General features: G+C 35.2%; 1 protein-coding gene across 6 annotated transcripts in view; it reads right to left on the reverse strand.

The window, feature by feature from the left end:
- Positions 1 to 27,106, reverse strand: part of USP47 (ubiquitin specific peptidase 47) — a 121,576-nt gene that overhangs the window by 28,613 nt on the left and 65,857 nt on the right. For all 6 annotated transcript variants that reach the window (XR_004476512.2, XM_004279181.4, XM_004279180.4 and 3 more), the window contains 3 exons: positions 4,370 to 4,465; positions 4,132 to 4,284; positions 1,585 to 1,752 (listed from right to left, as the gene is read on the reverse strand). Coding sequence is in view for 5 of the 6 variants with exons in the window: in XM_004279181.4 (XP_004279229.1) it covers positions 1,585 to 1,752; positions 4,132 to 4,284; positions 4,370 to 4,465 (417 nt within the window). In the remaining variant the exon portion in view is untranslated. The remainder of the gene's footprint in view (positions 1 to 1,584; positions 1,753 to 4,131; positions 4,285 to 4,369; positions 4,466 to 27,106) is intronic.

Raw genomic sequence — 27,106 nt, forward strand, 5'->3', positions numbered from 1 at the left:
AAATAACATTTTTAAAATTTCAAATAAGATTCCACTTCCTTTATAAAAGAGCTAAGGTATATAATTATTTTGAACATCTTCTAATTTATTTATGTAATATCTGTGATACAGTGATCTATTGATTTGATATCTCTCAGGTATGCAAAGCTGGTTCAACATTAGAAAATCAACCTATGTAAACCACGCTAAAGAAGAAAAGTTACATGATCTTACCAACTGAACCCAGAAACAACATTTGACAAAATCCAAACCCATTCATGATAAAGACTCTCAACAAACTAGGAAGAGAGGAACCTCCTCAAATTGATAAAGAACATCTATAAAAAATCTAGACCCAATATCATACTTAATGGCGAAAGACTGAATACCTTCCTCCTGAGATTGGGAATAAGGCAAGAGCGTCCTCTCTCACCACTCCTATTCAACACTGTATGGGAAATCCTATCCAGTGGAATAAGATAAGGAAAACAAAAAAAAAAGATAGACATAATTGTCTATATAGAAAAACAGGTTGGGGGTTGGATTTAGCTCTTGAGCCACAGTTTTCTAACCCTTGTTTGAATGTAATGTTCTTTACACTAAGTTATAATGTATCCACTATATTATTCATCACAGCAATTCACACCTCATCTGTCTGCCCTGAAAGAAACAGATAATTTTAAAAGGTAAAGGGTAGTGGTAATGGTGGTGAGAATAATGGTCTTGATCTAAAAACAGATTTATGCAAGTGAAACTCCATTCTTAAATACTGCCTAAAAAAAACCCTATATTTAATACGACTCTGTAAGACTTGAGCTAGTGATCAGTCTTCACACTGGTGATTCATTATTCACACCATGCTCAAGACATCTGATCTGTAATTCTCCCCTCAATAAAGCAAATTATACAAATTTGCTTTAGAATGGTTTGATAAAACCATTAAAGAAATGGTTTGATAAAGAACCATTTGATGGTTTGATAGAATGGTTTGATAAAACCATTAAAGAAATGGTTTGATAAAGAACCATTTGATAAAAAACATTAAAGAAATGGTTTGCCAAAATCTTAAAAATCACTGACCTAGTAACAAAAAAATTCTATCCTAGATATTATCCAGTCTTGTAGTTTTCAAATGATAATCCATGGAATTGTATCATTTTTTGAAGTCCCTTAAGGGCTGTCATGGGGAGGGGAGGAAAACTGAGGGGTCCCCTACCTAAAAAATATTAGTTCTCTTATTGTTTCAGGAAAGGTCCCATAGCCAGAATTTTTTAAATTAACAGATCTAGTCTAATGCCTTCGTTTTGCGATATGAGAAAACTCTGATATAAGATTTAGAGGCTTGCTGCTACTTTAAAGGCAAAATGAAGTGGTTTCCTCACTACTAGTACCCTTTCCACACTACCACTCAGCTTGCTTCAGCGGTATAGTTCAGCCTCTCAGAAATTAATGCTCCCACCTGTAAGTAGTTTTTTGCTAAAGTTTAATTATGACCACATATATGCATAAAAATAATAGCAATTAAATTTCTTTTAAAGATAATTATATAGCAGCTCAGAGATTACCTCTCTCTTTCAACTAAAAACCACAAATTACAAAAAGTACCTTTTCAAGCCCAGGTTTTGGAATCTTTTCAGTTCCACTATTGCTTTCAAGGCAGATCCCTTCATCAACACCATCATCATTGGAGAAATCATTGCTCATTTGATCACTGTGACAACTGCCTTCATTTTCTGCTCCACTGTCAGTGCAACTTTCAGTCTGAGGAGATTTCTTAATAAAACATAATTATCTTACAATTATAAGCTAAATAAAGGGAAAATATAAACCTTTCAATCTATATGCTGCTTTTCCACATAATTTATGATGCTATTGTTAATAAAAATACTTATTCTACTTCAAGCAAATTTATTTTCTCTTAAAAAGTGAGACCTTAAATAAAATTAAACAAAAGTGTATTTTAAAAGCATTTCTATTAACAACCTTAAAATTCTAATACAACAAATTAGTGTTTCAGAATTCTATTAAACCCCATTTATGTTTACAGCTGCAAAGTAACTATAGAAAATTACCATTTCTTTCATCAAAACCATAAAAGCAGAGAACTTATGCTCCAAAATGAGCTTCTGTTGTTCTCAAATCCCAAAAGAATATCATCTCCTTTCTTGAACAAAAAGGTCAATTCAGTTTATCACTATGCTAGGTACTACAGACAATTAGAAAGAAAAACAAGACACTGTATCTATCCTCAAGAACTTTATATTCCAGTTAAAGGAGGTGGAAATGTAACAACAGTAAATAATACTTTTCCATGCTTTTATGATTTTTAAATCCCTTTCAGACAAATTTAAAGAATTCTTCCTAGAAATCCTCAAACAACTCTTTCCTCCCTTTTCCTTTAATATTTTATCTTATTTTAAAAACTTATTTATTTATTTTTGGCTGTGTTGGGTCTTCATTGCTGCGTGCAGGCTTTCTCTAGTTGCGGCGAGCGGGGGCTACTTTTCGTTGAGGTGCGCAGTCTTCTCTCTTGTTGCAGAGCATGGGCTCTAGGTGTGCGGGCTTCAGTAGTTGTGGCACGTGGGCTCAGTAGTAGTGGCGCACAGGCTTAGTTGCTCCGTGGCACGTGGGATCAATCTTCCCGGATCAGGGCTTGAACCTGTGTCCCCTGCATTGGCAGGCAGATTCTTAACCACTGTGCCACCAGGGAAGCCCCTCCTTTAATATTTTAGATACAGAGTTTGAAAATTCTTCTCTAAGATGTAGGCACTTGATATGTTTAAGGCATTGCCTATAAGTTCTTGAATTAACCAAGCAATATGTAGTAAGTACCAACTTCTTGCCAAGAATTTTGTTGTAAGAACTGCACCTAACATACAGTCTTCATCCCTCAAGAAAGTTTGGTTCAAGGAAAAATGGAGGTGAAAACCAACTTGAGAATTCTACACAAAGTCCAAAGAGATCATCCCTGAAACTCCTTTTAACTAAGCCAGAACATCTTCTCTTCTTCCAAGAAATGGACCTAAAACTTCCTAAAAGTTCTGGTCAAATTTGTATCTCAGTTTTCTTCCCTTGGAAAAGACTTCCCTTTATAAGAAATACATTAGGAATATACAGAAAACCCATCTAATACTCATCTCTGAGTAGGAATCTCCCTTGAAAGTTTGGTATACTTTGGACAGACTTCCTAGCTTAAGCACAGGTGTTTGAGATATTATTTCAAATTAAACCTTTCAGAGAATGTTACCTGGTCACAGGTACCATTCAATGAACATTTACTTTAAGGCGATCTCATCTTATAAAAGCTATGAAAAGCAATTATCATCCTTACTTTACAGACAAGGAAAGTGAGGCTCAGAAAACATTTGCCATTTAGTACTTAAGAGCATAAATAAAACTTGAGAATGTTTAAAATTATTTTTAAGCCTCTGGGAAAAGGTATTTTTAACTATTGTGATGAATTCCAATCAGAAAAAAATACTTCATGGCAGTTTTGAGAATAAGAAAGATTTATCATTCTGTAACAACTATGTTAAGTCATTGTAAATATTCCCAATAATTAAATCAGAAGAGTTTCCAAGAGAACAGAGTGGGACATTATGAATCTTTTACTGGATAAGGATAGAGGAACCAGATAATTGGGGGAGGTCAATGAGCGGAAGAAATTAATGAGCTTTATGTGTGCCCTCAAAGTTCCATTCTCAAACTATATTTAAATAGTTTTAAATTTTTTATTTTAGAAGTTTTAATTTAAAAATAAAACTAATTAAAAAAGAAACACAGAAAAATACCTTTATTACCTAGCTTTCTAACCTAGCCAATTTAAGAGCCGGTAAACCTTAAGGGAGAATAACCCAGAAACCTTAATGCTTGAAAAAGACACTAAGACAAAACAAGAAATTAAGGCCATACTACCCAGTTTGCTCGTTCATTCAATATATCTGTTCTGTGTTTATCATGTGCCAGAAACACAAGTGCAGCCCATCTCTAGACTGGTATGTTTCAATAACTAAGAAAGTTATGAAACGTAAGATTATCACACAAATTAAAGAAATAATTCCAGAATTTAATATCCTTTTTGTCATTTCAAAGAATATCACAAGTTACTCTGATCAAAGAAGAATATCTGAAGTATAATTTATAAGTATTCACCTCATCTTCAACATCAATAAATGTACTCATGTCTAGTTCCTCGGGAAATGTCATCCGATCATTCAATTTAATCCTGTGCATGGTTGTATAATCAAAATCAAATCTTTTCAGTTGTAAGGTCAGCAGATAAGGGAAATGCAAAAACCGAAGACCCTAAAAAAAAAAGTGTGGGGGGGAATCTATTGAATATTGAATATTATCTCAGATAATTAAGTATTAATTTCTAAATGGCATCTACCTTTCGTGCATCACACTTCTTCTTACAACGTTCACAAAAATATTGATTTGGGCCATCCAGGATCTCTGGCTGAATAAATGCATGCAATGCTTCCTCCTAGTTAGAAAAAAAAAATTGTTTTATAATTATTGTAAAGTATTATAATGTTAATGACAAAGCCCTGAATATAAAAACACTGCAATTACCAAAATACTTATATGTAGAACAGCAAGAAAATTAGGAATTCAAAATGCAAAAAGGCGGAAAAAAAGTATCAACAGCAAAATGATGTTATCATTATAAACACTTAGCAACAAATTACTTTATTTCATTCTGTATGAGCTCTACATTTCCTAGTGTTGCACATCAGTTAGTCATTTCTACCTAATTTTCATAGACTTTATGTTGTGATTTTTGGTTAAATAATCTAATAGAAATCCTCAGTCTTTAGATTAAAAAGTAATTCCATACTTCTTAGAAAAGCAGTTGCATGTGTCACTGCATCCTTCTTGTAAAAGGAGACAATTTTAAACTGCACAGTTAACAACCCAGCACTCTGAAGAATTTACACTATTTGTACATTAAAAATCTAATAATTATCCTTAACCCCTACATTTAGGGTCAGTCAGTAAGCTACCACTGCACTAATTATAAAGACTGAAAACCACTGTGCAACCTTCTCACTGCTTGTCAGCTACTGCTCCATTTGAAAATGTATGAGAGACGCTGGATTGTTCACCTAGTGGAACCATGTAGTTCTCTTTTCTCCATACAGCTTTAAGACAGAAGAAACCAGTATGAATATTGTTGAAGAATCAGTAGGCATAAAATTTTTATTGTAATTTTTCATCATTGATTTTTCACAATTAAAAAATTTTAGTTGATACAACATACAAGATTGGATTGCACAATTTCATTTGATGTCATCTCTTTTCCTCAGACATGGTCTAAGTAGAACTACCGACAATATTTATTACATATAAAGAAGAAGAAGTGGAATCATTAAGACAAAGTATCTTCAAAAAAATTTTGATATAGAACAAGTTGTTCCTCAAAAGATAAGGGAGCTTGATCTAGCAAAATGGACTTAGTTGTAAAACAGCTAGCAAAGCATACAAAAACTACTATCCACATATTGCTTTGTACAGCTTATTTTGGAATAAGATAAAAAATATGAAAAAATATACAAAATGCTTCTAACTTCATCCATCTCCTATTTGGTCCTCAGAACACAAGAAGAACCAATGGGGTAGGGAGGGGGACCAAGTAGCTGGCTTTTCTCCACATAATCAAGTGTTTTACAGGAGGTCATAGGAAAGGACACATTTAGAAAACGATTTTTTGGGGATTTTTTCCCATATTTTTAAGTACGAAAAAGGCAAATTCTTTAAAAACATGAGAGGTAAAAGCTTTAAGAGCAATCACATCTATAGCTTAACACAGACTGATACCAAATCAGCTGAGCTTTCCGAATGGATTACTAAACTGTTAAAACACTCAATATCTTCAAAAAGCAGGGGGAGGGTAAAGGGAGAGTGAGAACATTATGTAACTCAAATTCTACTTTACTAAACTAAGCTATATGTATGTACGTATTGATCTCTGGCTTATAGTTCACAGCCAGAGCTATCTTTTTTTTTTCTTCTTCTTCTTTTAAACCCGGAGAAAAGTTTAAAGAAAATTCCCTTAAACGTTTTACTTAGACACACCAACTTTTAAAATTTTGCTACCTTGCTTTATCATTCTCCCACCCACACGCACATTATGTGTTTTTCCGAACCACTTGAGAGTAGGTTCATACATGCTTTTCCTCTTAATACTTCAATGTGACTTTTTAAGAAAAAACATATTCTTACATAAACAGAAGAGTTATCAAACTCAGGAAAATTTAATATTGGTAAAGTACTTGTGTCAGTTTATATTCCAATTCTGTCAATTATCCTAATAATGTCCTTTATAGTATTTCTCCCCATCCAGTACAGAATCAAATCCAGGAAAACAGACTGCATTTGGCTGTCTGCCTCTTCAGATTCATTTTGTCGGGTACAGTTGCAAAGCCTTTCTTTCATAACATTAACAATTTTGAAGAGGCCAGTTATTTTATAAAAATGTTCTGCAATTTGGGTTTGTCTGATGTTCCTTAGATTCAGGTTATGCATTCCTTACTAGACTAATGTAAGTAAGTAATGATGTGTTCTTCTAAGGGTATCACAGTCAAAGGGCAAGATGTCCCTAACATCCTTACTGGTGATATTAACTTCAATCACCTGGTCAAGGTGTTGCCCAGTTTTTTCACTATGTGGTTATTATTTTTTTCCTCTTGTGGCTAATAAGCAATTTGTAAGGAGACACTTGGAGACCATACAAAACTACTATGCTTTAAAGAACTTTCCACCTTAGTTTAGCATCCACTATTGGATTCTTGTTTAAACCAAATTTTAATATAATGTTTGTTTTATAAGCCAACCTGAAAATCTTTTGCCTTTAATAAGCAATTTAAGCCCATCCATATTTAATATGACTGATGTTTTGTTTCATCTCAGTCACTATTGTATATTTTAATTACTCTATTAAGTAATATTTACTGTGTTTCTTTTTCTACATGGTGTTTTTGCTATTTTTTACATTTTCTTTTGGTATTTAGGAAGGTTAGTAATTTTTTTCTAGTGCATTTATATGTACTTTTGTTAGTGCCCTTAATCCTTCCTTTTCCTTACTTAAGCTTTTAGTGTCTGGTCGGCCGATTTTAAATGATAGCCTTGGTCTCCCACCTATTTAAGTCTATGATCTCATTCTACTTTCCCTTCTCACTCTCTTCCTTTTTTAAGAATGGTATTCTCTGTATGGTTACACGTTGCTCAATGGTTACACGTTGCTTAACATGTAACATTTCATACTTTCTTTTTTCCATGTCCCCACCCTTGTTTTATTTAGTCCTTAATTCTACAATTTAGTATATTAAATGCTCACGGTCCTTTTGCTGAAGCTTCCCCAGTGGTCTCTTGGGTGGATGGAGATCATCCTCCAACAATCTCCTCAAGAAGGCTTATGGATACAATGGTCTATGAGTTCTTCAATATTCAAAAGTTGATTTTCTATTGCCATAATAATTGAAGAAGAACTTGGCTGGATAGCAAATCCTTGGCCTGTACTTTTTCTTGATTTTCTTGAAATTGCCATTCTATTGCCATGATTTGCATGTTGCTCTTCAAAAGTATGATGCCAGCCCCATTTGTCTTTCAAGTTTAGCAGTTTACTAAAATATGTCTCAGTTGATCATTCCAGGTCCATTTTTCTAGGTACAGTGGTGCGTCCTTCAAAAGGTAGATTTAAATTTCCCCTATTTCCAGAAAGTGTTCCTGGATTATAGTTTATAAGTTTTGTTCTACTGAGTTTTTATTCTTCACAGATTCCAATTATGTTGGACCTCCTTTGCCAGCCTTTCCTTTCCATCACTTGCTCTGAGATCCTAATTTTTACTTCTTTATCTCATTTTCATTCTATGTTCTTCCTTAGATTTTCATTCCATTCTATTTTCTCTTGAGCATTTTATAATTAATTCTTCATCTCTAATGTAGTCTTGTCTTTTTTTAAATTTCCTTCCTGAGTTTGATCAGCTTGCATTGCATTTCTTGTTTGCTTGGTTTTTTCTTTAATCCATTTCTCTCCTTAAATTTTTGGATACCAAGTTCTGTTCTGCTTGCTTGAGAATACTTAACTTAGTCTAGAGTACTGTTACAGTATGCTACTTTGTGGTTATTTTTCTAAGGTTTTGAAGTTGTGTGTGTATAGATTTTCATCAGCTGAAATGATTTAATACATACTTTCTGTTTTCTTCCAACACTGCTGCTGTGTAAGTTTGATTTTTCCCTTAGTCATTTTGTGGACAGCGTTCTTTAGTTTGTGAGTACCTTCTGTCAACTTAGTGAAGTGTAATTTCTTGAATGGGTAATGGGGGAAAAGAGGTTGGTGTCCTCTTTCATTTTGCAGAACACTTTATTTTTCTTCTTCTTCTTGTTTTCTCCTCACTGCTAGGACTCAGTGGCATCACCCCTTCTCTGTTTATCTCCTTCTCTAGAAGTAAAAGTCCTCTAAGGCTGCCACTTCCTAAGTTACTACACGCTCTAAAACTCCTTCCTGGTAGCCGGTACTATAAACTACCAAGTCCCAGTCTGTGTTCACTATTTTGGCACATACTGTTGTACTTTCTCTTTTTGAGGGTGATTCTGTCTTCATTTTGTTTAAGTCTTCCAGTCCCCTCTCTTCTGTTTCATAGTCTCTAAAGCATCCCACTTCATACTCTCCACATATACAGACTTGCAGCAGTAGTGGAAGCTCCACTGGCACTTGATAATTTTGCTATTTTCAGGTAATCTGAAGTTCATGTCATTGTCTCCTAGCAATCCAGAAAGTATGGGTTAGTTGGGTTTCATTTGTGTTCCTTCTAGCCTATGGTTTTGGGAGGATATGTGGAGATATGGAGATTGAGGTAGCCACCATTTTCCTTTAGATTTAGAAAACAGTTAAAGCTATATTAATAATTTTCTTTAGCTAGCTTCTTACTCATTTTTTTAAAAGTTGACCCCAGAATAATTATAAATAAAATTATTCAGTCATAAAAATTAGCTTCAATTCATCTATTCATTCAACAATTATGTAAATTATGGGCTAATGTGGTTATATACATTTGTCTTCACTTAATGTGATGTACAAGATAACTAAAAATCATGCCAAACTATACTTTAGATAACAAAAAAATAAGTTATGGATCATAAAAATGGAAAATATAATAAACATTATGCCATTATTAATACATACAAAAAAACTATATACTGCTTACCATGAGCTGTCCTCTTGAGTATGTTATTCTTGTGTCATGTTTCCAAACTAGCTTTGGGTTGACTGTGATTGTTTTTCATCATTCCAGAGTGAAGATAATAGTTTTATTTTCTAGAGCTTACACCTCCTTATATATTATACAAAGTGTAATTGTGCAGAGTTTTTTAGACCCTGATCTCCAGCGTTCAGAATAGAACATAGAGAAGTCTTACATCCTTAGTTCTCTGAGTAAGAAATACAGAAAATCTAGGTACAGTGCAATCAAAAGATAGAACCAAGGAATGGTATATAAATCCTCTCACTTATTTTTACTCTTAACTTATATATATAATTCTTTCTCCATCATTCAACATCTACTTCAGCTTGAATGAAGAAATGGTTGCTAAAATATAATACTTTACTTTTCAGACTGAACTATGGAAGATAAATTAGAACCACTACTGATAACTATTTTCTAACTGATTTCGACTTAGCAATTCTGTGCTATTGAAATACAGTTACATGTCTTCCTTACAGAGAGTCAACTATCTTTCCCAGAACATATAGTTTTCTCTTTTAAACTAGGAAAAGAACTCTACTTTTACTTAAGCCATCTACTTTTAATTGCAATTGTTGTGATAACTGATGATTCACATACAATTATAAGAAATAATACAGAGCCTCCTGTACACTTTGCCATTCTCCATTTGATAACATTTTGCAAAACTATAGTATAATATCACAATCAGGATACTGACATTGATATAACCCACCAATCTTATTCCAATTTTCTCAGTTTCAGTGTACTCATTTTCTGTCTATGTGTGTGTAGTAAGTTCTTTACAATTTTATTACCTGTATAGGCTTATATATCCACCACCATAGTCAAGAGACTGAACAGTTCCTACACCACAAGGATCCCTCATGTTGTCCTTTTATAGTAACCACCTACCCATCCTTCCCCTGGTGCCAACTAATCTACAAGCTCTGGCAATAATTAATCCATCTCCCAGTTCTAAAATTTTGTTTTATCAAGAATGTTATATAAATGGAACTATATGTAACCTTTTGAGATTGGTTTTTGTCACTCAGCATAATTCCCTGGAGATTCATTCAAGTTTCTGTGTGTATCGGTAGTTTGTCCCTTTTTATTGTTAAGTAGTATTCTATGGTTTGTTTGTACCACAGTGTGTTAAACCATTTACTTGTTAAAGGACATCTGGGTTGATTCCAGTTACAGAATATTAAAAATAAAGACATTATGAATATTTGATAAGTTTTTGTTTCTCTGGGATAAATAACCAAGAGTACAATTGCTGGAGGTTATGATAATTTCATGTTTAGTTTTATGAGAAACTGCCTGTAACTTTTCACATTCCCACCAAAAACATGAGTGATCCAGTTCCTCCACACTGTTGTCAGCTTTTTGTGCTGCCATTATTTTTTATTTTAGCCATTCTGTTGGTAGAGAGTGTTATCTTCATTATGGTTTGAATTTGCATTTCCCTAGTGATGTTGAACATCTGTTCCTGTATTTATTTGATATCTGCATATCCTCTTACATGAAATGTTGTTTATGTCTTTTGCCAACTGTCTAAATGGACTGTTATCATTTTTTACTATTGTGTTTTGAGACGTCTTTATGTATTCTAGATACTAGTCCTTTGTCAGATATGGGGTTTCCAAATATGTTCTCCCAGTCTGTAGCTTCTCTTACCTTCATCACATGGGCTTTCAAAGAACAAGTGTTTTAAAATTTTGTTGAGATACAACTTGTCAATTTTTCCCTTTGTGGATTGCACTTTTTGGTATCAAGTCTAAGAATTCACTGCTTAACCCTTTTTCTAGAGGATTTTTTCCTGTGTTTTATTTCTAAAAGTTTGTAACTTTACATTTTTTTTAAGTCTATGATCCATTTTGAGTTAATTTTTTTACAAGCTGTAAGGTTTAAGTAAAGGTTCATTTTTGTATATATGAATTCCCAATGGTTTTAACATCATTTGTTTAAAAGACCATCCTTGCTGAATTGAATTGCACTGTGCAATTCTAAAAAAATCAGCTGGGCATGTTTATATGGATCTAGTTCTGAGTTTTCTATTATGTTCCACTGATCTATTTGTCTATTCCTCCAATACCATACAGTCCTGATTACTGTAGCTATATAATAAGTCTTGAGATCAAGGAGACTGATTTCTCCTACTTTATTCTTTTTCCAAAATTCTCTTAGCTATTCTAGCTATTTTTTTTAGAATGAGCTTGAAAAATCTTCTCAGATTTTGAAAGGAATTTCATTAAAATTATACAATTTGGGGGAGAATCTACATCTTTACCATGTGAATATTCCAATCAATGAGGACAGTATGTCTCTCCCTTTACTTAAATATTCTTTTCAGAATTTATAGTTTCCAGCACATAGGTCCAGTACATATTTTGTTAGGTTTACACCTAAGGCTTTTTTTGCCCAACAACTATAAATGGTATTGTATTTTTAATTTCACTTTCCACATTTCATTGCTAGCATTTTTGAAATACAATTGATTTTTGTATGTTTATCTTATATCCTGCTACCTATTAAACTCACTTATTAGTTCTAGGGTTTTGTTTTGGTAAATGTCTTCACGTTTTCTATACAAAATATTATGTTGTTTAAAAAAGGTGGGGGAGCAGGTAAGAGTGGTTCAGGATGGCGGAGTAGAAGGACGTGTGCTCACTCCCTCTTGCGAGAGCACTGGAATCACAAATAACTGCTGGACACTCATCGACAGGAAGATACTGGAACTCACAAAAAAAGATACCCCACAACCAAAGACAAAGGAGAAGCCGCAATGAGACGGTAGGAAGGGCGCAATCACAATAAAATCATATCTCATAACCACGGGTGAGTGACTCACAAACTAGAGAACAATTATACCACAGAAGTCCACCCACTGGAATGAAGGTTCTGAGCCCCACATCAGGCATCCCAACCTAGGGGTCTGGCAATGGGAGGAGGACTTCCCAGAGAATAAGACTTTGAAGGCTAGTGGGATTTGACTGCAGGACTTTGACAAAACTGGGGGAAACAGACTCCACATTTGGAGAGCACACACATAGTGTGCACATCAGGACGCAGGGGGAAGGAACAGTGACCCCATAGGAGAATGAATCAGACCTACCTGGGAAGTAATCCTTGGCATGAGTCCTCACAGGGTCCACCATTAGCCCCACCAAAAAGCCTGTAAGCTCCAGTGCTGGGTCACCTCAGGCCAAACAACTAACAGGGAGGGAACTCGGCCTCACCCATCAGCAGACAAGCAAATTAAAGATTTACTGAGCTCTGCCCACCAGAACAACACCCAGCAATACCCACCAACAGACCTTCCCATCAGGAAGCCTGCACAAGCCTCTTAGATAGCCTCATCCACCAGAGGGCAGACAGCAGAAGCAAGAAGAACTGCAATGCTACAGCCACTGGAATGAAAACCACATTCACAGAAAGATAGACAAGATGAAAAGGCAGAGGCTACGTCCCAGATGAAGGAACAAGATAAAACCCCAGAAAAACAACTAAATGAAGCAGAGATAGGCAACCTTCCAGAAAAAGAATTGAGAATAATGATAGTGAAGATGATGCAGGACCACAGAAAAAGAATGTAAGCAAAGATCGAGAAGGTGCAAGAAATGTTTAACAAAGACGTAGAAGAATTAAAGAACAAACACCTAGAAGAATTAAAGAACAAACAGAGATGAACAATACAAGAACTGAAACGAAAAATATACTACAAGGAATCAATAGCAGAATAACAGGAGCAGAAGAATGGATAAGTGACCTGGAAGACAGAATGGTGGAATTCACTGCTGCGGAGCAGAATAAAGAAAAAAGAATGAAAAGAAATGAAGAGAGCCTAAGAGACCCCTGGGACAACATTAAATGCAAAAACATTCGCATTATAGGGGTCCCAGAAGGAGAAGAGAGAGAGAAAGGACCCAAGAAAATATTTGAAGAGATTATAGTCGAAAACTTCCCTAACATGGGAAAGGAATTGGCCACCCAAGTCCAGGAAGCGCAGAGTCCCAGGCAGGATAAACCCAAGGAGAAACATGCCGAGACACACAGTAATCAAACTGACAAAAATTAAAGACAAAGAAAAATTATTGAAAGCAACAAGGGAAAAATGACAAATAACATACAAGGGAACTCCCATAAGGTTAACAGATGATCTCTCAGCAGAAACTCTACAAGCCAGAAGGGAGTGGCATGATATATTTAAAGTGATGAAAGGGAAGAACCTACAACCAAGATTACTCTACCCAGCAAGGATCTCATTCAGATTCGACAGAGAAATCAAAAGCTTTACAGACAAGCAAAACCTAAGAGAATTCAGTACCACCAAACTAGCTCTACAACAAATGCTAAAGGAACTTCTCTAAGTGGGAAACACAAGAGAAGAAAAGGACCTACAAAAACAAACCCATAACAATTAAGAAAATGGTCATAGGAACATACATATCGATAATTACCTTAAACGTGAATGGATTAAATGCTCCAAACAGAAGACATAGGCTTGCTGAATGGATACAAAAACAAGACCCATATATATGCTGTCTACAAGAGACCCACTTCAGACCTAGGGACACATACAGAATGAAAGTCAGGGGATGGAAAAAAGATATTCCATGGAAATGGAAATCAAAGGAAAGCTGGAGTAGCAATCCGCATATACGATAAAATGGACTTTAAAATAAAGAATATTACAAGAGACAAGGAAAGACACTACATAACGATCAAGGGATCAGTCCAAGAAAAAGATATAACAATTATAAATATATATGAACCCAACATAGGAGCACCTCAATACACATTAAGGCAACTGCTAACAGCTCTAAAAGAGGAAGTCGACAGTAACACAATAATAGTGGGGGACTTTAACACCTCACTTACACCAATGGACAGATCATCCAGACAGAAAATTAATAAGGAAACACAAGTTTTAAATGACACAATAGACCAGATAGATTTGATATTTATATGACATTCCAGCCAATAACAGAAGACTACAATTTATTCTCAAGTGCACATGGAACATTCTCCTGGACAGATCACATCTTGGGTCACAAATCAAGCCTTGGCAAAATTAAGAAAATTGAAATCGGGCTTCTCTGGTGGCGCAGTGGTTAAGAATCCACCTGCCAATGGAGGGGACATGGGTTCACGCACTGGTCCCAGAAGATCCCACATCCCGCAGAGCAACTAACCCCGTGTGCCACAACTACTGAGCCTGTGCTCTAGAGCCCACGAGCCACAACTACCGAGACCGTGTGCCACAGCTACTGAAGCCTGCGCACCTAGAGTCCATGCTCCACAACAAGAGAAGGCACTGCAGTGAGGCCCATGCACTGCAATGAAGAGTAGCCCCCACTCACCACAACTAGAGAAAGCCCGTGCACAGCAACGAAGACCCAACACAGCCAAAAATAAATAAGTATAAAATAAATAAAATTTAAAAAAAAAAGAAATTGAAATCATGTCAAGCATCTTTTCTGACCACAACACTCTAAGATTAGAAATCAATTACAGGGAACAAAATGTAAAAAACACAAACACATGGAGGCTAAACAATACGTTTCTAAATAACCAAGAAATCACTAAGGACATCAAAGAGGAAATCAAAAAATACCTAGAGACAAATGACAATGAAAACACGATGATCCAAACTCTATGGGTTGCAGCAAAAGCAGTTCTAAGAGGGAAGTTTATAGCAATACAAGTCTACCTCAAGAAACAAGAAAAATCTCAAATAAACAATCTAACCTTACACCTAATGGAACTAGAGAAAGAAGAACAAACAAAACCCAAAGTCAGTAGAAGGAAAGAAAACATAAAGATCAGAGCAGAAATAAATGAAATAGAAACAAACAAAAACAAAACAATAGCAAAGATCAATAAAAATAAAAGCTGGTAATTTGAGAAGATAAACAAAACTGACAAACCTTTAGCCACACTCATCAAGAAAAGGAGGGAGAGGACTCAAATCAATAAAATTAGAAATGAGAAAGGGGAAGTTACAACAGACCCGGCAGAAATACAAAGCATCCTAAGAGACTACTACAAGCAACTCTATGCCAATAAAATGGACAAATTCTTAGAAAGGTATAACCTTCCAAGAAAGAACCAGGAGTAAACAGAAAACATGAACACATGAATCACAAGGAATGAAAATGACACTGTGATTAAAAATCTTCCAACAAACAAAAGTCCAGGACTAGATGGCTTCACAGGCGAATTCTATCAAACATTTAGAGAAGAGCTAACACCCATCCTCTCAAACTCTTCCAAAATATAGCAAAGGAAGAAACACTCCCAGACTCATTCTATGAGGCCACCATCACACTGATACCAAAACCAGACAAAGATAGTACAAAAAAAGGAAATTACAGACCAATATCACTGATGAATATAGATGCAAAAAACCTCAACAAAATACTAGCAAACAGAATCCAACAGTACATTAAAAGGATCATACACCATGATCAAGTGGGATTTATCACAGGGATGCAAGGATTCTTCAATATATGCAAATCAATCAATGTGATAAACCATATGAACAAACTGAAGAATAAAAACCATATAATCATCTCAATAGATGCAGAAAAAGCTTTTGAAAAAATTCAACACAAATTGATGATAAAAACTCTCCAGAATGTGGGCACAGAGGGAACCTACCTCAACATCATAAAGGCCATATACAACAAACCCACAGCAAACATCATTCTCAATGGTGAAAAACTGAAAGCATTTCCTCTAAGATCAGGAACAAGACAAGGATGTCCACTCTCACTATTATTATTCAACATAGCTTTGGAAGTCCTAGCCACAGCAATCAGAGAAGAAAATGAAATAAAAGGAATACAAATTGGAAAAGAAGTAAAACTGTCACTGTATGCAGATGACATGATACTATATATAGAAAATCCTAAAGATGCCACCGGAAAACTACTAGAACTAATCAATGGAATTTGGTAAGGTTGCTGGATACAAAATTAATGCACAGAAATCGCTGGCATTCCTACACACCAACAATGAAAAATCAGAAAGAGAAATAAAGGAAACAATCCCATGTACCACTGTAACAAAAAGAATAAAATACCTAGGAATAAACCTACCAAGGGAGGTAAAAGCCCTGTACTCAGAAAACTATAAGACGCTGATGAAAGAAATCAAAGATGACATAAACAGATGGAGAGATATACCATGTTCATGGATTGGAAGAATCAATATTGTGAAAATGACTATACTACCCAAAGCAATCTACAGATTCAATGCAATCCCTATCAAATCACCAATGGCATTTTTTTACAGAACTAGAACAAAAAATCTTAAAATTTGTATGAAGACACAATAGACCCCAAATAGCCAAAGCAATCTTGAGAGAAAAAAATGGAACTGGAGGAATCAGACTCCCTGAATTCAGACTATACTACAAACCTACAGTAATCAAGACAATATGGTACTGGCACAAAACCAGAAATATAGATCAATGGAACAGGCTAGAAAGCCCAGAGATAAACCCACACACCTATGGTCAACTAATCTACGACAAAGAAGGCAAGGATATACAATGGAAAAAAGACAGTGTCTTCAGTAAGTGGTGCTGGGAAAACTGAACAGCTACATGTAAAAGAATGAAATTAGAACACTCCCTAACACCACACACAAAAATAAACTCAAAATAGATTAAAGACCTAAATGTTAGACTGGATACTATAAAACTCTTAGAGGAAAACGTAGGAAGAACATTCTTTGATGTAAATCACAGCAAGATCTTTTTTGACCCACCTCCTAGAGAAATGGAAGCAAAAACAAAAGTAAACAAATGGGACCTAATGAAACTTAAAAACTTTTGCACAGCAAAGGAAACTATAAACAAGATGAAAAGACAACCCTCAGAATGTGAGAAAATATGTGCAAACGAATCAACAAAGGATTAATCTCCAAAATATATAAATAGCTCATGTAGCTCAATATCAAAAAAACAAACAACAGAATCCAAAAATGAGCAGAAGACCTAAATAGATATTTCTCCAAAGAAGACATACAGATGGCCACGAGTCACATGAAAAGCTGCTCAACATCACAAATTATTAGAGAAATGCACATCAAAACTACAATGAGGTATCACCTCACACTGGTCAGAATGGGCATCATCAGAAAATCCACAAACAACAAATGCTGGAGAGGGTGTGGAGAAAAGGGCACCCTCTTGCACTGTTGGTGGGAATGTAAACTGATAACAGCCACTGTGAAGAACAGTAGGGAGGTTCCTTAGAAAATAAAAATAGAATTAGCAAATGACGCAGCAAACCCACTACTGGGCATATACCCAGAGAAAACCATAATTCAAAAAGACACATGCACCCCAATGTTCAATAGCCAGGTCATGGAAGCAACCTAAATGCCCATCGACAGACGAATGGATAAAGAAGATGTGGTATGTATATACAATGGAATATTACTCAGCCATAAGAAGGAATGAAATTGGGTCATTTGTAGAGACTGTCATACAGAGTGAAATAAATCAAAAGAGAAAAACAAATATCATTTATGAATGCATATATGTGGAATCTAGAAAAATGGTACAGATGAACCAGTGTGCAAGGCAGAAATAGAGACACAGATGTAGAGAACAAACTTATGGACACCAAGGGGGTAAAGCAGGCTCGGGGGGATGGTGGTGGTTATGGTGGGATGAATTGGGAGATTGGGATTGACCTATATATGCTTAATATATATAAAATAGATAACTGATAAGAACCTGCTGTATAAAAAATAAATAAAATTCAAAAATAAATAAAAAAGGGGGGAACAATTTTATTTCTTCCTTTTATTGGTATGCCTTTTATTTCCTCTTCTTGCCTTACTGTACTGGCTATGACTTCCAGTACTGAACTGAATAAGAGTGACAGCAGACATCCTTGCCTAGATAACCTTGATGTTTTAGGGAGAAAATATTCCATCTTTCACCATGAAGTACGATGGTAGCTCTACATTTCTGAATACATTCTTTACCAGGTTGAGAAAATTATCCTCCATTACTAGTTTTCAGATAGTTTTTTTTATCATAAGTGGATATTGAACTTTGTCACGTACTTTTTCTAAGTCAATTGATATGATCATGTGAATTTTCTTCTTTTCTCTGTTAATATGCTAGATTACAGACATTGATTTTTTACATACTGACAAGCCTTGAATCCCTAGAATGAACTCTACTTAGACATGGTATATAATTCTCCTTATATATTGCTTAATTCTATTTGGTAATAATTTGACAAAGATTTTCCCATCTGTATGCATTAAGAATACTGGCTTGCCAGAGATAAACCCATGCACATATGGTCACCTTATCCTTGATAAAGGAGGAAAGAATATACAATGGAGAAAAGACAGCCTCTTCAATAAGTGGTGCTGGGAAAACTGGATAGCTACATGTAAAAGAATGAAATTAGAACACTTCCTAACACCATACAAAAAAACCCTCATAATGGATTAAAGACCTAAATGTAAGTCAAGACACTATAAAACTCTTAGAAGAAAATATAGGCAGAATGCTCTATGACATAAATCACAGCAAGATCCTTTTTGACCCACTACCTAGAGAAAAGGAAATAAAATAAAAAAAAAACAAATGGGAGCTAATGAAACTTAAAAGCTTTTGCACAGCAAAGGAAACCATAAACAAGACGAAAAGACAACCCTCAGAATGGGAGAAAATATTTCCAAACAAAGCAACTGACAAAGGATTAACCTCCAAAATATAAAAGCAGCTTATACAGCTCAATATCAGAAAAACAAACAACCCAATCCAAAAATAGGCAGAAGACATGAATAGACATTTCTCCTAAGTAGACATATAGATTGCCAACAAGCAAATGAAAGGATGCTCAACATCACTAATCATTAGAGAAATGCAAATCAAAACCACAATGAGGTATCACCTCACACTGGTCAGAATGGCCATCATCAAAAAATATAGAAACAATAAATGCTGGAGAGGGTGTGGAGAAAAAGGAACCCTCTTCCACTGTTGGTAGGAATGTAAACTGATATAGCCACTATGGAGAACAATACAGAGGTTCCTTAAAAATCTAAGAATAGAACTACCATACAACCCAGCAATCCCACTACTGAGCATATACCCTGAGAAAACCATAATTCAAAAAGCGTCACGTACCACAATGTTCATTGCAGCACTATTTACAATAGCCAGGACATGGAAGCAACCTAAGCGCCCACTGGCAGATGAATGGATAAAGAAGATGTGGCACATATATACAATGGACTATTACTCAGCCATAAAAAGAAATGAAATTGAGTTACTTGTAGTGAGGTGGATGGACCTAGTCTGTCATACAGAGTGAAGTAAGTCAGGAAGAGAAAAACAAATATCATATGCTAACATATATGTGGAATCTAAAAAAACAAATAGTTCTGAAGAATCTAGGGGCAGGACAGGAATAAAGACACAGACGTACAGAATGGACTTGAGGACATGGGGAGGGGGAAGGGTAAGCTGGGACAACGTGAATGAGTGGCAATGACATATATACACTACCAAATGTAAAACAGATAGCTAGTAGGAAGCAGCCGCATAGCACAGGGAGATTAGCTCCGTGCTGTGACCACCTAGAGGGGTGGGATAAGGAGGGTGGGAGGGAGATGCAAGAGGGAGGGGATATGAGCATATATGTATACATACAGATGATTCTCTTTGTTGTATAGCAAAAACTAACACAACATTGTAAATCAATTATACTCCAATAAAGATATATATATGTGTGTGTGTGTATGTGTGTGTGTGTATATATATAAAGAATAGTGGCTTGGTCATAGTTTTTTGGTGTCTTGTTTTGTTTTTTGTTGTTGTTATTGTTGTAGTTTTAACTGTCTTTGTCTGGTTTAGTATGAGGATAAGACTAGCTTCATAAAATACACTGCGAAGGGTTCTTTCCTTTCTGTTTTTTGGAAGGGGTTGTGTAGAACTGGTGTTCACTGTGCTAAGATGCCTGGTACAAGTCTCCAGTGAAACCATTCCAACTTATAGATTTTCTTTCTAAGAGATTTTAAATTATGAATTTAATATCTTAAGAGTTATAGGGCTATTCAAGTCATATTAGATGAGTTGTACTTTGTGCTTTTCAAGGCATTGGCTCATTTCATCTGAGTTATCAAATTTATGTTTGCAGAGTTGTCCCTTACTATCGTTTTGATATCTACAAGGTTTGTAGTGGTACTAATTTCATTCTTAATACCGGAAAATTTTTTCTTATCTTTTTTCCCCTTCTGTCAATCTTGCTAAATGTTTGTCAATCGGATTGATGTTTTCAAATAATAGCTCTCATTTATTAATTTTCTGTTTTCAATTTCACAGATTTCTGTCCTTTTCTTTATTATGTCCTTCCTTCTGCTGGCTTTGGGTTTCTTTTGCTCTTTTTTCTAGGTTAGGTGGAAGCTTAGATTATTGATTCAAAACAATTCCTCTTTTTTCTAATGTTAAGAATTTTTGCTAAAGGGCAGCATTTAGTGTTCTAAGTTCCCCTATCAGTAGTATTGCTTCAGCTGTGTCTCAAAATTTCTGACATGTTATATTTTCATTTCCATTCAGTTCAAAGTATTTTTAAAAACATTTCCCTTGAGACTTTCTCTTTGACTCATGGATTTAAGTGTGTTGTTTAGTTTTCAAATGTTTGGTGATTTTCCACTTATCTTTCTGTTGATTTCCAATTTGACTCCAGTGTGGCTGAATAACATATACTCTATGATTTTAATTCTTTTAAATTGAGGTTTGTATGATGGCCCAGGATATGGTCTACCCTAGTATGTAGTCCACAGGCTCTTGAATGTTATACTCTGCTGTTGCTGAGTGGACCATATTATAAATGTCTGTTGGATCTTGTTGGTTGATGGTATTGTTAAGTTCCATATCTTTGCTAATTTTCTGTCTAGAGATTCTACCTATCAATTATTGAGAAGGGCATTGAAGTCTCCAACTATAATGGCAGATTTGTCAGTCTCTCCTTTCAGGTAGGACAGCTTTCACCTCATGTATTTTGCAGCTCTGTTACTTGGTACATACACATTTAGGATTGCTGTCTTCTTGATGGCTTGACCTTTTTATCATTAGATAATGCCCTTCTCTGTCTCTAGTAATTTTGCTTCAAAGTCTACTTTACCTGATATTAATATAGCCATTCCTCATTTATCTTGATTAATGTTTACATGGTATAACATTTTCAATCCTTTTACTATCAACCTGCCTATACCAATATACTGTAGGGAGTTTTTGTAGCTAGCATACTGTTGGGTCACTTTTTTTTAATCTAATATGCTGACCTCTGCCTTTTATTTGGTATAATTAGACCATTTACATGTAAATAAGTATGCTATTTTAAATTTTTGTTTTGTTTTATTTTTCCTGCCTTCCTGTGGATGACCAAAAAATTTTTTTTTAATTTTACTTTGATTTATCTATAGTGCTTTTGAGTTTATCTCTTTTTCAGTGGTCGCTCTGGGTATTACATTACATACACAAAACTTATCTGTCTGTTGGTCCCATCCTTTTACCAGTTCAAGTGAAGTACAGAAAGCTTACCTCTATGTCTTTTTACCTTCTCCCATTTATAATATAATTGTCTTAAATAGTTCCTCTACATACATTTAGAACCACATCAAACAGTGTTACAATTTTGGTTCAACTATCAAACATAATTTAGAGAACTCAGGAGGACAAGGAAAGCCTACTGTATTTACCCAAATTTTTGCTTACTATGTTCTTTCTTCATTCCTAGTGTTCCAATATACCTTCCTTTTATCATTCCCTTTCTATTTAGAGAAATTTCTTTAGCCATTTTTTTAAGGTAGGTCTGCTAGTGACAAATTCTCTTAGTGTTCCCTCATCTAAGAATGTCTTGATTTTTCCCTTCATTCCTGAATATTTTCACTGGGTATAAAACTCTAGTTGACAGGTCTTTTCTTTCAACACTTCAAAAATATGCCACTGCCTTCAGGCCTCCATAGTTTCTGATGAAAAATCTGCTTATGAGAAATCAGAGTGCTTTTCTCCTGTAGAAACAGTACCTTTTCTCACTCACTGCTTTCAAGATATTTTGTCTTTAGTTTTCAAAAGTTTAGCTATAATTGAACTTGACATGAAGTTCTTTTGGCTTATGTTGTTTGCTCAGCTTCTTTGACCTGTGGCTTTATGCCTTTTGCCAAATTTGGGAAGTCTTCAGTCATTATTTCTTCATTTTTCTAGCCCTGCCTTCTTTTTCCTTTCCTTCCAGGACTCCAGTGACACAAATGTTAGACCCTTTGTTATAGTCCCATGGGTCCCTGAGGATCTTTATCCCCCCTTCAGTCTATTTTCTCTGTTATTTAGATTGGGTAACTTCTATTGTTCTATCTTCAGGTTCACTGATTATACACTGTCTCTTCCATTCAGCTGTTGAGCCTATCCACTAACTTTTTGAGTTTGGTTCTTGCATTTCTCAGTTCTAAATTCCCATTTCATTTTTTTTTATACCTGCTATTTCTTCCCCAGGACTCTCAATTTTCTCATTTGTTTCAAGTGGGTTTAGGAACTCTCACTGAAGTATTTCTATGATGCCTGCTTTAAAATATTTGTCAGATAATTCTAACATCTGTTATTTTGGTGTTTATGTCTCTTGATTCTCTTCTTTCATTCAAAATGAAATTTTCCTGGTTCTCAGAATACAGAATGATTTCTTTAATTGAAACCTTAATATGTGGGGTATTATGATATTCTGGACCCTATTTTAAATCTTCCAGTTTAGCTGGCTTCCTCTGACACTGTTCCAGCTGGGGAAAGGGTTCCTGCCCAATTACTGCCAGGTGGGAGTAGAAGTCCAATTTCACTTGGCCAATGTTGAAGCTGGTGGTGGGGAGGGGTTCCTCACTACTGCTGGCAAGGGTAGGGATTCTGGCTACTCAGTAAGCCTCCGCTGACACCACCTGGGCTGTGACAGTAGGAGTATCTCATTACTGCTCCCTTTGTGGCCTCCACCAACACGACAGGTAGGAGGGGGAGAGCCTCCTTACTCCTGGGAAGCAGTGAAAGTCCTGACTCTCACCTAGGCCTCCTCTAACATTACTCCAGTGGGAAGGGAAAGGAGCACCTCCTTACTGTTTAGGTGGGAGTGTAAGGCCAGGCTCCCCACATGGTCTCTAATGACAGTTAACCAGGGGAAAGGGAGAATGGCAGTGGGGAGGTTCAGTACTGTCGAGCAGGGAAGAAACTCCTGCCTCCCTACTCAATCTTCTCTGAAATCACCCCAGCAGGGGGTTGGAGAGCCTTGTTACAACTTCATAAGGGTGGAAGTCTAGGCTCCCCACTCAGCCTTGGCTGGCATGGGTCAGGGTTGGGGCCACAGTCTTTCTGCAGTGTTTGGCTAGAGCATAGCAGTTACTGGCTACCTTTTCTGTCTTTCCCAGTCTTTTGGCTAGAGAGAGCAGGCTTACTAGTCTGTGCTAGTTGCTATTTCCAGCCTGCCATCATCTTCAAGTTTGGGAAATATTAGGCAAAAAGAAAACCCAGGGAACTCACCCCATGTCATTCCTTGAATCCTGAGGTCCCTAGTCTTTATGCCTTTTCTCCACCTTTCAGTCTTCTTATGTTTATTTTATATATAATGTTCAAGATTTTCAGTTGTTTTAGCGGGAGGAATAGGGCAATGTACATCTACTCCATCATCCTGAAAGCAGAAGTCCCCACTTTTTAAACTGGTTCCCACTATGTCCAACCACACAAATTCCTGGAAAAATGAGGATAGAGTCTGTGGAAGAGAGTTTTTCTTTATGTGATGCTTACATATTTGGACAAATTTGGACTACTGTACCATCCAAATGAGTTATGTGGTTAAGCCAGCCATATAAGAATGTCCAAATTACGTGTTAAATCAGGGTAGCACTTATGATATAAACTTGTGTACACTAAATACCTGGAACACTTACGATTTTGTAAATACTTATGAATTTAACAATTTTCTATTCAAAACTTTAAAATGATAGTTAAATTGTGTTTACTTAGGGAACAAGTACATAATCTGATCTTTCCAAAGACACTATATGGAACTATACAGCTAAATCCAATTTCAGACATTTTGTCATAATAAACAGATACTTAAATGTACTTATCCCGAAAGAAAATAAAACTACCCTAAAATAAATGGTCTAGAACAGTGCCTGCCACAGAATAAGCAACTCAATAAATACATGACAAAGGGTATCTATAACAAGATAGTGTTTAAAATTTACTATTAAAAAAATTTAAAAATAAATAAAATTTACTATTAAGTAGAAAAGCTTCCCTAATGTCAAACATATGAGGCTATATCATTTTTGTTTATAAAATGTTTTCATAATTCACCAATAAAAATATTTCCAATTTTTATGTATCATTAGAATGTATTTAGGAGTATCTTCTTATAATAATACATTCTCAAATATGCTTGGCAATGAGCAGATTCAAGGTTTCTTTGATTATAAAGTTCAGAGAGATTGGTTTTACGCAGACAGCTCTAATCAGTGAAAATAAAAGGTTGTAATTACCTAATAAATCACTGAGAATCAAGTTTTTTAAAAGATTAATATATATAATCTTTCAGGATTAATAACAAACTATGTGAAACAACAGGAAATTATAACATATATTTTAGTATTCTCACTCCCCCCCAAGGTCCCAAGGACATAAATGTTAATGTAACAAAGTAGAGACTTCCTTAAATCACCTTAATCTAATGCAGAGCTTCACAAACTACGTTCCTTAGAATCCTAGTGTCTCTTGAAATACTGACATGTCCCACAGAGAAAATATAAGATTGGTTAAACCCAGTTAAACAAATTTCTCCACTACAGGAACACTCAGGGCATTTAAAATTAAATACGCACTGTAAACTTCCCACAGAGAATTACAGCTACACAGTTTCCCAAATTTATTTAATCAGAAGCCTTCTCCCAAACATCTATTAAATCTCATTGGAGACTAGTGTTGAATAGAACTCAATCTGAGAGACAGAATGGCAGAAGAACCCTTTTCACTACTTGGCCAGGTAGAATGAAGACCAGAAATTTAATAAATATTATAGTTATAATAACTAAGAAATGATTCAACAAAGAAAATATTAGGATGAAAAGCTTTTTAAAAAACTACACGTGATTCCTAGCAGTTACTAAAAAACTAGTCTGTTATCAATCACGGTGAAAAATAACCATGAAAATTGATTACAGATGTTATAATGATAAATTAACTAAGTGGCAACTCCATTCTAATTTAACCTTAAATATTATTCTCAAGTTTATTTAAACATGGAGATAAAACAACTATAGAAACTGGATGTTTCAGATGAAGTTTAAAAAAAACAACTTTCATTTTTAACAGAACTTCACACTTAATTATCTGAAATTAAACACCAGGTGTTAACCTCATGGAACACACATAACTATAGTATTATGGCTCACTAAACAGAATATATAATAAGCAGAACATATAACCATCAATGTTGTATGTGTACGTAAGCACATGTGTGTATTTATGTGTGCATGTATGCAAGTATGTTTATGTGTATATGTATACACAGCCAATACGGCAAACATACCAGAGACCCTTAATAAAAGTAGAAAAATAAATTTTAAAAGAGTTCAACTCAAATTAAGGCCAAATATTATAAGAGTTTGAATGAGATTTTATAATGCTTCTTTTAACTAGACATTTACAATCCACATTTATGCCAAATTCTTTTTAAAACACATAGAACTAACAAAATACACAATGGCAAGCAGTGATATAACACTAAATTTAGATGCTGTATGATGATTTCTGCAGTTTAACAAGTGTAGGTTATAAGTTTGAATTCAGAAAATAAAGGGAAACCACTTACCTCTAACTAAAGTTCTCTGAAGGTAGTATCCTCCTTAGAACCCCTATCTTGGGTAGTTTCACCTGCTGTAATTTCCCTCAAAAGATTCCAGCAAAGTCTAGGAAGGTTTAGGTTCCCTTCTGCAAGCCCTATTAGCGCATGTGTGTTATAAACCTGCTCACATACTGCTTCATAGCTGTAACTTCCAATTCCCACTGAGTAATCTCCACCACCACCACCACCGTCATCCATGTATCAGTGCAGGAGAGAATTTGGAGAATTTCATTTAGAAATGTGACTTTTTTCACTTCTCCAAAAATGTCCTCCAAATCATTCCACTGCTATGTCTATAATGTACTGAAGAGAGTGGTGACGATTCAGCAGGTGAATAAATTACAACATATAGATTTAGCTATGCAATTATATTTGCTGAATACTCAAATATTAGATTCCAACATAACACAAATAAAACTAGCTTTCTCAACATTCAATAAATATGTAAAAAAAGGAAAAACTAAACTGAACATATATGTGAAAAATCTTACATAAAAAATACTTTCATAAATAAAGTAGAAAAAATAGTGTACATCACTTGGGACAACTGACTATTTCCCTAGTATATTTTGTTAAAGAAATGCCAATATTTTAAAATAAGCTAGGAGATAAGTCACTGAAACACATATGTTAATGATTTTTCAGTATGTCACTTCTACCTTAAACTGTCAAAATAAATAAAGTAAAAACAAAACAAAAATGAAAAATAAAACTAGCCACTCAAAGCAATGCCAATCTCATATACCCAGAGTGGCAGTTTACAAAGGGTACTATTAAGCACTTAACAAAATTTTTCAAATCTATTCAGGAAGCTGACTGAAAAACAGTGGAGCAAAGGACGCCTGATCTTCCACTATCCAGAAAGTCTTTTCCTTTGGATTTCCACTGACTGATTCCATAACTTCTTGCTGATTATTTCCTTAAGTCATATAAAAATAGGAGAAAAAAAGAAAGGGCATCAATTGTCCTAGAGGCCAG

The sequence above is a fragment of the Orcinus orca genome, chromosome 8 (assembly GCF_937001465.1).
Source record: "Orcinus orca chromosome 8, mOrcOrc1.1, whole genome shotgun sequence".
NCBI classification, from domain to species: domain Eukaryota; kingdom Metazoa; phylum Chordata; class Mammalia; order Artiodactyla; family Delphinidae; genus Orcinus; species Orcinus orca.